This window comes from Gobio gobio, assembly GCF_949357685.1.
Source record: "Gobio gobio genome assembly, chromosome: 2".
Classification (NCBI taxonomy): domain Eukaryota; kingdom Metazoa; phylum Chordata; class Actinopteri; order Cypriniformes; family Gobionidae; genus Gobio; species Gobio gobio.
The window spans coordinates 7,239,771-7,252,297 of NC_137098.1; the positions used below are offsets into that span (position 1 = coordinate 7,239,771).

General features: G+C 38.0%; 1 protein-coding gene across 1 annotated transcript in view; it reads right to left on the minus strand.

The window, feature by feature from the left end:
* Positions 1-12,527, minus strand: part of pkd1l2a (polycystic kidney disease 1 like 2a) — a gene marked incomplete at its 5' end in the record, with an annotated part of 44,717 nt that overhangs the window by 18,634 nt on the left and 13,556 nt on the right. The window contains 7 exons of the mRNA XM_079838669.1: positions 1,597-1,742; positions 1,843-2,133; positions 3,267-3,399; positions 4,448-4,556; positions 8,607-8,782; positions 9,324-9,439; positions 12,004-12,411. Of these exons, the coding sequence (XP_079694795.1) occupies positions 1,597-1,742; positions 1,843-2,133; positions 3,267-3,399; positions 4,448-4,556; positions 8,607-8,782; positions 9,324-9,439; positions 12,004-12,411 (1,379 nt within the window). The remainder of the gene's footprint in view (positions 1-1,596; positions 1,743-1,842; positions 2,134-3,266; positions 3,400-4,447; positions 4,557-8,606; positions 8,783-9,323; positions 9,440-12,003; positions 12,412-12,527) is intronic.

A 12,527-nucleotide genomic window follows, 5' to 3' on the forward strand; every position in this document is an offset into this window, starting at 1 on the left:
AAGATAGGAAGACATTTGGATATTTCACATTCAACAGTGCATAACATAATTAAAAGATTCAAGGAATCTGGAGGAATTTCAGTGCTTAAAGGACAAGGGCGCAAGCCTAAGCTGAACAACCGTGATCTCCGATCCCTCAGGCGGCGCTGCATCAAGAATCGTCATTCATCTATAAGCGATATCACCACATGGGCTCAGGACCACTTTGGCAAACCTTTGTCAAGTACCACAATACGTAGTTACATCCACAAATTCCAGTTAAAACTGTACTGTGCCAAAAGGAAGCCCTATGTTAACAGTGTCCAGAAGCGCCGTCGACTTCTCTGGGCTTGAAGGCATCTGGGATGGACCATCACACAGTGGAAACGTGTACTGTGGTCAGATGAATCAGTATTTCAGGTATTTTTTGGGAGGAATGGACGCCGTGTGCTCCGGACCAAAGAAGAAAAGGATCATCCAGACTGTTACCAGCAACAAGTCCAAAAGCCAGGGTCTGTCATGGTATGGGGTTGTGTCAGTGCCCTTGGCAAAGGTAACTTGCACTTCTGTCAAGGCACCATTAATGCTGAAAAGTACATAGAGATTTTGGAGCATAATATGCTGCCTTCAAGAAGACATCTTTTCCAGGGACGTCCATGCATATTTCAACAAGACAATGCAAAGCCACATTCTGCACACATTACAAAGTCCTGGCTGCGGAAGAAGAGGGTACGGGTACTTGACTGGCCTGCCTGCAGTCCCGACCTGTCTCCAATAGAGAATGTGTGGCGCATTTTGAAGCGCAAAATGCGACAACGAAGACCCTGTACTGTTGCCCACCTTAAGACTTGTTTGCAGGAAGAATGGGACAAAATTACACCTGAAACACTTCATCACTTGGTGTCTTCAGTCCCTAAACGTCTTTTTAGTGTTGTGAAAAGGAATGGCAACATTACAAAGTGGTAAATGCTTTACTGTCCCAACTTTTTTTGAAATGTGTTGCAGGTCTGAATGACAGGAAAGGATGCATATTTACAAATGACATGAAGTTGACCAGACAAAACATGAAATATTTTGTGTTCATATTGTATGCAATGAAATACAAGTCAAAGTAAATTTAGAAATCACTTCTTTTTTTTTTGCGTTTTCCATACTCTCCCAAATTTTTCTGATTTGGGGTTGTACTTAATCATCACTAATTAATCACTTAATTATCTCATTGACTTCAACACTGATTCAGTGTTACCTTTTAACACTCTGAGTGTGGATTCATAGTGGACTCATATGAACACCAGCAGTATTAATTTCACACTGAGGATTTTGCTGTGTGGTTTTACTGTATTTAGGATTGGTCATTGAAAAACAAGTATTTGTTTTATTATCTGAATATTCATCCTTCTGTGCTGTGTAGTAGTTACAGATCTGGTATTTTGGGCCTGAAGTGGAAAAAATATAATTGCTTGAAATTTGGCAGTGAATTATTACATGTTTGAGGGACAATTGGCACAGTTATATGAGAATGAGCCATCTGTTTAATTAATTCAGCTGAATTATAAGTGTTTTTTTTTACTTTTTTTTTTAAAAGATGCTCGTAAACAAATGAGCTCAACTACAAACCCGAGTGGTTACAGCAGTGTCAGCCGTAACACCTGCTGCGTTCTTAACAGTGATGTCCACCATCAGACTGTAGTTGTTATGTACATTCCCTAGAGGGAGGTAAAGCGACTCCACTGTGTGCTCGGCGCCACAGTAAAAATAATTACCTGCAAAATAGGTCAAAGTACACAGAGTTAGCTTTTATATGCATGGGCTGATTGTGCTTTTTTTTCAGGAAGAACCAAATTTAGAATGAAAATTTCTCACCACGGGCAGTTTTGAAGCAGAACACACAAGGTCCTGCTGTGCAGAAAGATGGATCCACAGAGCAGCTGATCTTAAAGGGAGAGAGAACATCACCCACGAGAGGGCTTATGATGCAGGAGGGAGGACGCACGACGGTAGGGGGCGTTACAGAGTTCAGGGATTTGTCAGTGGTATGAGAAGTTGGAGACACAGTAGTTGGCAAATGGGGCATGACTGACGAGTGCTCAGTAACGGATTCATCAACAATGGGAACAGTGTATCTAGCAGATCCTGATAAGCTGTCCTTGATAGCTGAGAGAAAACACAGATTTGGCATTAATCAACTGGGGTCTCAAATTTCATTAATATTAATCACAGATCATTTAGACACTTTATTTTAAGGTGTCATTGTTACAGTGCAATTATATATTTAAGTACTGAGTAATATTAACTAACAACGTATACTTACTATAGGGTTAGGGTTTGGTTGAGGGTTAGTTGCATGTAATTATGCATAATTTACTATTATTACTACACTGTAAAAAAATAAGGTCTCCAATTGAAAATTATCACATCTAATTTTTTTTAATTAAATTGCATTAATTCACAGAAATTCAATTTGGCCAACTGAAAAATGTAGATGTGATCAGTCACTAGAAAATGTTCAATTGGAGACCTGAATTTTTTTACAGTGTATGCTAACATGTGTAAAAAGGACACCTATATGGCTAGGAACTACTTTCTCATTCCTGCGTAATAGTCGCGGATCTTCGCGGCCGTACCATGGTTGCAGTGGCGCAATGATTTGTTGGTATTCTGTGAAACATGGTGGTACACCTTCGACTTACTATCACAGCCCTTTACAACACACAGAACCATGGCTAATCACACAGGTAAATCCACAACACAATTTGTTGGCTGCAAGCCTGCAACTACACGAACTTAGTGCCGGTCATATTGAAAGTTACCTGGGAGGCTACTTTCAGGCACTGTAATATGATTGCTGCTGCAGCCATGGTACGGCCGCGAAGATCCGCGACTATTACACAGGAATGAGAAAGTAGTTCCTAGTCATATAGGTGTAGAAAATCGCAACTTTTCATTTTCAGTTGGTCTTAGCACACAATATAACTGTAGAAGAGTCAAGTTTTAAATAGGAAAAATATTGAAAGTGTCTTTGGTCATTTTTTTGAGATGCTAATGGACTGATCAGAATCAATGATGTATGCTAAGCTATGCTAAAAGTGCTACCGCCAGATACAAAGATCGGCTGAATGGATTCAAAAACGGTAAAACTCAACTATTTAACTCTAGGGGACTTGTAAAATGAGCCTATTTCCAAAAAAAGTGGAGTGTTCCTTTAATACCAGGTGTAAACAGGGCCTACTGTATATTTACTCTTCAGAAGAATGAGTACAATTTAAAGCAAGTAAAGCAACTCCTACCATAAACCACCACTGTGATGTCATGCTTGGCTTTTCGTAGTACACCACTCTCTATCGTATACGAGCTGCTGCCCTCGGCCTGCTGTATCAATGGCTTTTTCACTGACTCGGAGTCACAGCGGCTCAGCGAACCCTGTGAGAAGGTCATTTGTATTTTAATACACCATCCAAGAGCATTGTGTCATGTTTAAAAAAAGACTGAGGTGGGTCCCTTGTGAATAAGAAGTGAGATTAATTGTATCAAATGTGCACTTTTAGTATGCTTCAAATCTTACAATTAGATATTTTTTTTAAAACTGTACATGCAGATAATATTATAATAGCTATTGATGAAATAAAAGGCCATTTCATGCTTTCATGACTGTTTCTTAACACACTTAAGTACACTTTATAATAATGTCAAATTAAAAGTTTTACTTTAAAATACATTTTGATATTTTTAAAATCTTTTTTCATGCTTTTGTGAAGAACACATGTTGGCTAACATGCTAAAGTACATGTGCTTGATTATAATTTTAACTGTAGTGTGCTATAATACATTTAAAGTTAATATGTTTCAAATGCAACTTTATCATTACAAAAGTGTAAATACAAATACATTTAAATTCGAGTTTAAATAGAAACAACATATTATAGTTTACAATAAATGCGTGTCAATGCACTTTCATCATATTTCAACGAAATATAGAAGTAATTACATATAAATATGTACTTAAGTGGTTTGAAAAAGCACCCTAAAGTTCAGTTAATTGCATTGAATATACATTTAAACTATAATACATTTTTGGTAACACTTTATTTTACAGTGTCCTTGTTACATATGTTACACGTACTTACCATAATAACAGTAAATTATGCATAATTACATGCAACTAACCCCTAACCCTATATTAAGTGTTATTAATTAATATTACTCAGTACTTAAATATATAACTATACTGTAACAATGACACCTTAAAGTAAAGTGTAACACAACACATTTTCTAATCATTTCATTTAACATGTAATTAAGAGTCTGTTAAACATTACATTCAGTGTATTCTTTCAAAGTATATTATTTCTGTAATAAGCACTTATTTTAAAAGTACGCTAAAATGTACTTCTTTTTCACAAGGGATTATATGCGAAACTGAAAGCACACTGAATTATCACACTAAAGCTACAAGTTTAATGACACTTACAGTAAAATCCTTAGTGCTTTCGAAGTACCAAACAATTTTCTGGCATCCCTCACACTGCACCTGTAGCTTCACACTGTCAGCAACGTTCACGGGATTGCAGTTGGAACAGCTAAAGAGAGAGGAGATTAAGAAAAGTAGCACAAATGACAACAAATCTAATTATGCATTTTAATCAAATTAAAAACATTCCTCTTACGTAAGAGTGAGCTTCATATTTTCCCTAGGAATCACAGTGATGCATCTGGTTCCAGTTTGTGTGTGACCTTTTGACTTGGCATGTACAGTATACACTGAGAAACTGTATACTGGTGGAAGACAAGCTTCGGGTATCTCATAATCTTTATTTTTCACTTCAGCCGGACAGGGGCAAGTGTCACCTACTGTACAAAGAAAATGGAAAGAAAGGGTGAACATGATTTCACCAGGTGCAACATGTTTCTGGAACAACTTCCCAATCAACCGAGGGACAAGTTCACAGTTTATGTCAAGTTTAGGCTTACAACGAGGATTAGGAGCTTCTGTAAGTGTTATTTACCTATCATTTCCCTCGGATTTGAGGGATAAGTTATGAGTAGGGTCAGGTTTAGGTATATGGATAGGGTAAGGACAACATTTTTGAACTCAAGCGTGGTACCGTGATCGGTTGCCACCTGTGCAATAAGTCCATTCGTGAAATTTCCTCACTACTAAATATTCCACGGTCAACTGTTAGTTGTGTTATAACAAAATGGAAGCAATTGGGAACAAAAGCAACTCAGCCATGAAGTGGTAGGCCACGTAAAATCACAGAGCGGGGTCAGCGCATGCTGAGGGTCACAGAAGTCCCCAACTTTCTGCAGAGTCAATGACCTCCAAACTTCGTGTGGCCTTCAGATTAGCTCAAGAACAGTGTGTAGAGCTTCATGGAATGGGTTTCCATGGCCGAGCAGCTCATCCAAGCCTTACATCACCAAGTGCAATGCAAAGCGTGGGATGCAGTGGGGTAAAGCAAGCCGCCACTGGACTCTAGAGCAGAGGAGACGTGTTCTCTGGAGTGACCAATTACGCTTCTCTGTCTGGCAATCCGATGACGAGTCTGGGTTTGGCAGTTGCCAGGAGAAAGGGGGGGTTATGGTGTGGGATTGTTTTTCAGGGGTTGGGCTTGGCTCCTTAGTTCCAGTGAAAGGAACTCTTAATGCTTCAGCATACCAAGACATTTTGGACAATTTCATGCCCCCAACTTTGTAGGAACAGTTTGGGGATGGCCTGTTCAGTGCACAAGTGCACAAAACGTCGCTCCATAAAGACATGGATGAGCAAGTTTGGTGTGGAGGAACTTGACTGGCCTGCACAGAGTCCTGACCTCAACCCCATTTAACACCTTTGGGATGAATTAGAGCGGAGACTGAGAGCCAGGCCTTCTCGTCCAACATCAGTGCAGAAGGGTCAAATATTCCCATAAACACACTCCTTAACCTTGTGGAAAGCCTTCCCAGAAGAGTTGAAGCTGTTATAGCTGTAAAGGGTGGGCCAACTCCATATTAAACCCTACGGATTAAGAATGGGAAGTTAATTTGCATGTAAAGGCAGGCGTCCCAAAACTTTTGGCAATATTATCTTAAATGGCAAAATCACGGTGATGGCCTCAATAATATCTGTAGTGGACAGCACATTCCAGGGCCCAGTTTATGGCCGGGCCACTCTCGGTCCATAACAGTGGACAAAGGTTTGCTACATTTTGATTGGATCTTGGTAGACTGAGACAAACAAACTGTCCAACGCCATCAGATAAGATGCTATGACAACATCCAGACACCTCTTAGAGGCCTAAAAGACAAGCTCTTGTACCAAGCCCAGGAAGGACAAGACATCTCATTGGCCCAAATGCAGTACCTGCCCTTCACTCACATCTCTAGTGTCCTGGTCTATGACTGCCATAAAAATTCCACAGGACCTCAGCAGAACTGGGTGAAACAAAGACCACAATGATTCATCTAAATCCATTCATAACTATGTTTGGAAACCTTAAGACTGATGTAAACTACACACATCCATTTCATACTTATTCAGAGAAATAAGTATTCTCAGTGACAGCCATTTGTAATCCAACATCTTACACAGAATCAGCTGTTAATGAACAAATGAATGAACAGTTAAATCTTTTCTCATCATGTTTGGTTTCTATTTGTTTAGAATATTGCCACAGATATTCTGATGGTGGTTTGGAAAGTGAGAAATGCATTGGTAAACTTTAAAGACACTTTAAAGACTTCTAACTGTGTACAGTATGCAAATGAGTTCCACAGGAGAAAGGAGGGTGAGTCTCACTGTGGACCCCCTCTGATGCCAGCAGCCAATCGCAACACTGGAAGGGAGAAGCGCCAAATTGCAATCTCCTCCTATTCGGAAAAGGATAAAGGTACCCTTTCAACAGACACACCTTGTTCTGAATTTCTCCTTGAGAGAGATTGTGACAGAGCAACAAGTTCTGAGTCTCCCCAGCAAGGATGAGACTGTGACAGAGCAACCAAGTTCTGAGCCTCTGGTTAATCCAGAGAGACAATAAAAGATCCAAGAATCTGAATCTACAGCTTGTGAGGCAGCAACAGATACGACCACGTTCTGAGCCTCCAGCCTGTGAGGAAAGAGACATTAACAACCACTACGTTCAGAGTTTTATTCCAGCGAGACGACTACAGCACGTCCCGAGTCTCCATGCCAGAGAGACCAAAGCGGATTGACCAAGTCCTGAGTGTCTGACCCGCAGAGTCAGAAGACACACAGAGACATTTGCAACAAGGTTAAGCTCAGGAGAGCAAACCTTCGCTTCGAGGTTCTTTCGTCTGCGTGTTCCAGATTAAGGACCTTCTGCACCTACTTCAGGGCCTCATCTGCGTGTTCCAGATTTTAGGACCCTTTGGTGCTCCAGGAGATCAGCATCCCACAGATCTTCGTGTTCAAGACTGTTGAAACGGATTCCAGCTCATTTCCCACTGCATTTGTCACCCAGCACAACCAGTGGAAGAAGTCACCTCCATCGGGCTGCTTTCTCAACCAAGTGGAACGTAAATATCACTTAACCAAACCTCTTTCCAGAAACCATGGCATTGTTGTATATTATCAGTATATGATTTTCTAATTTACATTAGAGGTAATTTAACTGATGCTAGTTAATAACAAATAATCTTTCGTTATTTGTTTGAAGCATAATAAGGTTCTTCACCTTAGTTTCAGAGAAACAACAGTTTATCTTTCCATAAGATAACGCAACTCTTCCATTGCCACACTCAACTTAATCACATGTATTTTATGTATCTTATGCACTTTATTCCTTTATCATTCATTGTATTTATTTAGTAGTTGTGTTAGTTATTCTTGTTTATCTTTTGTTAATAAAATCTATTTTATTACAATTGTGTCTTACTTGTGCTGATAATACAGAAAAGGCTCTACAAGTTAGAAATCTCACCAATCTTTCAGATAAATCAGCTGACCAACTCTCCCCACTTTACATTCAATCTAAAATGATTGAACAGCTCCTGTTTGGAGTATTCCCATAGAGCCAAGGTAAAATACCTTGACTAGTGTCCCAAACTAAGAGAGGGGGAAGGTGGTCATCTGATGTACTCATAACCACACCTTAAGTGACGTGTGATCCAAAAATCACAACGTCAGCGGTGACGTGAGTACCAATCACTACCTTACTTAACGTCCTTGGATGGACGAAGGTAAAATCACTGCATAATTGGCGTCCCTTGTTTGGGCCCAAAAGTGAAATTATTACATATCTTTTGTCCTAACTACAGACATGACAAAAAGCCTCTTTCTCCACTGATGGCTTTTCAAAAGTATCCATATTTTCAGACTAAACGGATTGCAAGTAACATATGTTGCTAATATTTCATAAAAAATAGTTTTTCATCATTGCCCAGTTTCTTTAGAACTGCCCAAGCAACTGCTCTTGAGATCTCTTGAATTATTATAGACCTCATGGATAAAATACAGGTTGCACATTATTTTATAATACGTGTACTGACAGTGTACTTACCTAAGAATGTACTCAAGGCATAATATAAGGTAACGACATGGTTTAAGGTTAGGTTTAGGGGGTTCAGTACATAGTTATTAACCAGTTATTGCAATTACTATAATGAGTGCATATGGGGTAAGTAAGTACTACCAAAACACATTATTTGTGATTGAGTGATAGTGGTACTTACTGCATTTCCAGACAGCGTTGTTATCTTCTAGTCCATCTACATATAGTTTGACTCTGGTAGTGCCGATGACCGGGACTTCTGGATCTACAGTGATCTGCAGATGATTGGCTCTGGCAAGTCTCACATGCTCACCGATCTGTGGAAATGTGCAGCATTTTTTAAAGCAATGACCTTGGTTTAATAAAAATCAAACCATTGACAGCATCTGTGGCATCCAGGAAATAATTTGAATACCATCAGTTTAAAAAAAAACGAACAATAACGCATTTACAGTGGAAGTCGTTTCACTGGAATAATGCTAAATTACACATTATTATTAAGTTAAGTCATCATTTAACCATTTACATGACATGTTCAAGGATATCAGAAAAGTATTTTATAAGCTGATATAAAGAAAATCCAAATATTTCAGAAATGCATATCAAGATGTTCATCCACCTAAAAAGTTATCCCACCAAAAAAACAAGCATTTTGATGACTTTACAGCTCAAATACAAGCTCTAACCAAAATACTTTCCCTACATACTTTCATGCATTACATAACAGGATTTATGTTTTTTAGTGATTTTGAAATTATTTTCTGCAGTAATCAACAACTCACACAGAGCTCTTGAATTTGAGCTGAACTTGCATTGAATGGGTGTATGAAGTGTATGTGTTAATGTGTTGAGACATACTGTGTCTCCATCATGTTGGTTCAGTGTTTCGTTGTGACAGTAAACTGTTGTGTTTCCACCATCCGTTTCCATGCTTGAGAAGGCATTCTCTGCTCTGACCACAACATTTAATTCGCCTAAATGACAGGATAGAGAAATAATCAGACTGATGAAGCTGCATGCTATAAGTGATCAAAATACACATTACATGACCAAAAGTGTGATTTTTTTTGCATTATTTAATTTTTTTCAAAGGTTTAAGTTACGTGACTGGCACGAAGACCTGACCAACTGTCCAACGATCCAATCAATTCCCATTGGACAACATCAAGTCTCTCCCTACATTTTTTGTTTGTTTGTTTGACCCTCATTCTTCCCTTAGGTCATTTTGACCCGAAACTCTTTAAAAACACTTTTTTTTTTTTTTAATTGAGAGTTCATCGGAGTGCTCCAAGACCCTATAGGACTTTTGTCGCACTTGAACCATGAATGCACAAAAAAGTTGTGGTGTTTTGTGGTTTAAAAAGTAACAAATCCTTCACTCGCGGGTCAATTTGACCACCTTAGGAATTAATGTAATACAAGGAATGCTTTAGTACACATAGAAAAACCTAAACAATGCTCAAAATTCAAACTAAAAATGCTTAAAAAATTTTATAATTTCCATATATGAATCTGAATGCATACTGAAGTGAAACTCACTTTAGGACCCAGCGGAACAGCTCATTTGCTGCGAGAGTCATGAAATATCATGTTATATATATTTTGGTAACACTTCACAATAAGGTTCATTAGTTAACTACATTAGTTAACATGAACTAATAATGAACTGCACTTATAAAGCATTTATTTATCTTTGTTAATGGTAATTTCATCATTTACTAATGCATTATTAAAATATTGTTAACATTAGCAAATGCACTGTGAACTAACATGAACAAACCATGAACAGCTGTATTTTTATGAACTAACGTTAACAAAGATTAACTAATGCTGAACAGAGGTGTTGTTCATGGTTAGTTCATGTTAACTAATGTTAACTAAGACAACCTTATTGTAAAGTGTTACCATTTTGTTCCCCACAAGAGGTCGGCAAAGACACCCAATGTGAGATATTTTGAGCTGAATTAAAAGGGTTATGCATGAAATTGTGAGTTATTTTGAATTAAATTTGAAAGAATGTGAAGAATGTGCTTAAATTATTATTTATTTATTATTCATTGATAAAATCTAGTAATTAAAATAAAATGCATTAAAAATATTATTAAAATGAAATGAAATAAGCTTTCTGGACAAAAAAAATTAAGTATAAGTTTTATTAATAAGGTGCATACTGAATATGGTCCTCAAATATGAGAATTTTGTTTACAATGGTTTTCGATGAGAATAAGCTTAAAAGGTTAGTTCAACCAAAAATTTAAATTACCCCATGATTTACTTTCCCTCAAGTCATCCTAGGTGTTTATGACTCTCTTCTTTCAGACAAAAACACTCAGAGTTATATAAAAAAAAATGTCCTGGCTCTTCCAAGCTTTATAATGGCAGTGAATGGTACCATAGATTTTGAAGGCCAAAAAAGTGCATCTATCCATCATATAACTGCTCCACACGACTCCAGGGGGTTAATAAAGGCCTTCTGAAGTGAAGCGAAGCGATGCGTTTGTGTAAGAAAAATATCCATAATTAAAACTTTATGAACTATAATCACTGGCTTCCGGTAACGGCTGTACGCGAGTCGAGTTCTGGTGGAAGAGTGACCTCTGACCCGACGGGCTAATGTAGACAGTTAATGTAGGGCTGGGTAAAAAAACCCAGATTCCTCGGTTTTAATTGATTCTCATTTTTATGAACCGATATCGATTCTTAAATCCCAAGAATCAATTAGTCTATCCTGTTTTGTTGAATAAATGGAGTGTTGTAGCCTGACTCCCATCCAATAAATTCTCATTTTTATAGAATGAGAAACTCTAGAGAGGAGGATTTTGCTAAATCTATGCACCATATTACATATTCATTATAATGTTCTTCCATATATAATGCATGTTTGAATAAATCCGTCAAGTTGGCAGCCACCGTTTGAAGGTTTAGATTTCAAAAAACGAATTGGAGTAGAAATATAATTATGTAATTGTAAAGTTAGTATTATAACTTATTATAAAAAAACGTCCTTGAGTGTAATTTACGTGTTTGTATACAAATCAGTTCATTTTAACCTTCAATATTATAGTTATATATATTATATATTATATATATATATAATATATATTATATTATAGCTAATGTAGTACCAACTGACTCCAATGTAGGCTATAGTTCACAGCATTAGTGGAGTTTTTTTCCTTGAGAAAATTTGCTTTGATATAGGCCTATATCCAAAATGATCGATATTGAATCAAAATCAAATCAAATCGTGAAATATTTGTCAATACCCAGCCTTACTTTAATGTGTCACATTCATATTCTGTGCACATCTGTTTACCTGTAAATGTCATCAATAAGCTATATACTGAATTTGGTCTTTTAATAACAATGTCTTAGTACAAACCTGGAAAAAAATAACGGGTAGCAAAGGAAAACCTTTTGCCCTCCAGGTGAGCTTTTCTGTCAGGTTGCGACGTGAAAACTGACTTAATACACATGTTTTGAAACTAAACATCCACTTTTGTCCATGTTAAGTAAGTTTCAAGTCAAAGGGCAGCACCTTGTATTGTGTTTGAGATGTGGAAAACCTGTGGACCTCCATTCAGCATCTCATGCATCTCAGAGAAAGTGTGATTGGCTCCAGACACCAGGAAATGCAGTTGCACTGGAACCCCCTGATCCAGAGTCACATTGACATAGAGGGCATGGACTGGACACTGCTCATGCTCCAGCTCCACATCTGCTATGAGGCCTTCCACTGGCTCCACCAAGCACAGCTCCAGGACGGTGGAGCCATCTATGGCCGTCACCCCATTGAGAGCCACAATAGAAAGCTGGTGGCAGCCTGGTCCTAACTGCTGCTGTACTTCTGGAGATACAGTGATGTTATGGGGAACGATCCCTCTGATAGCAGATGCGGAGACCAGCTCTGTGTTTCCATGCTGAATTTTGTAGGTTACATTTGTTCCTGACAGAGGTAAACATTCATTTAGATTTTGTCTGTTTGTAACACTTATATTAGGCCATGTCCTTTATATCACTATACATATTTATGCCATCTGGTTGGTGAAAATGTAAGTAAAT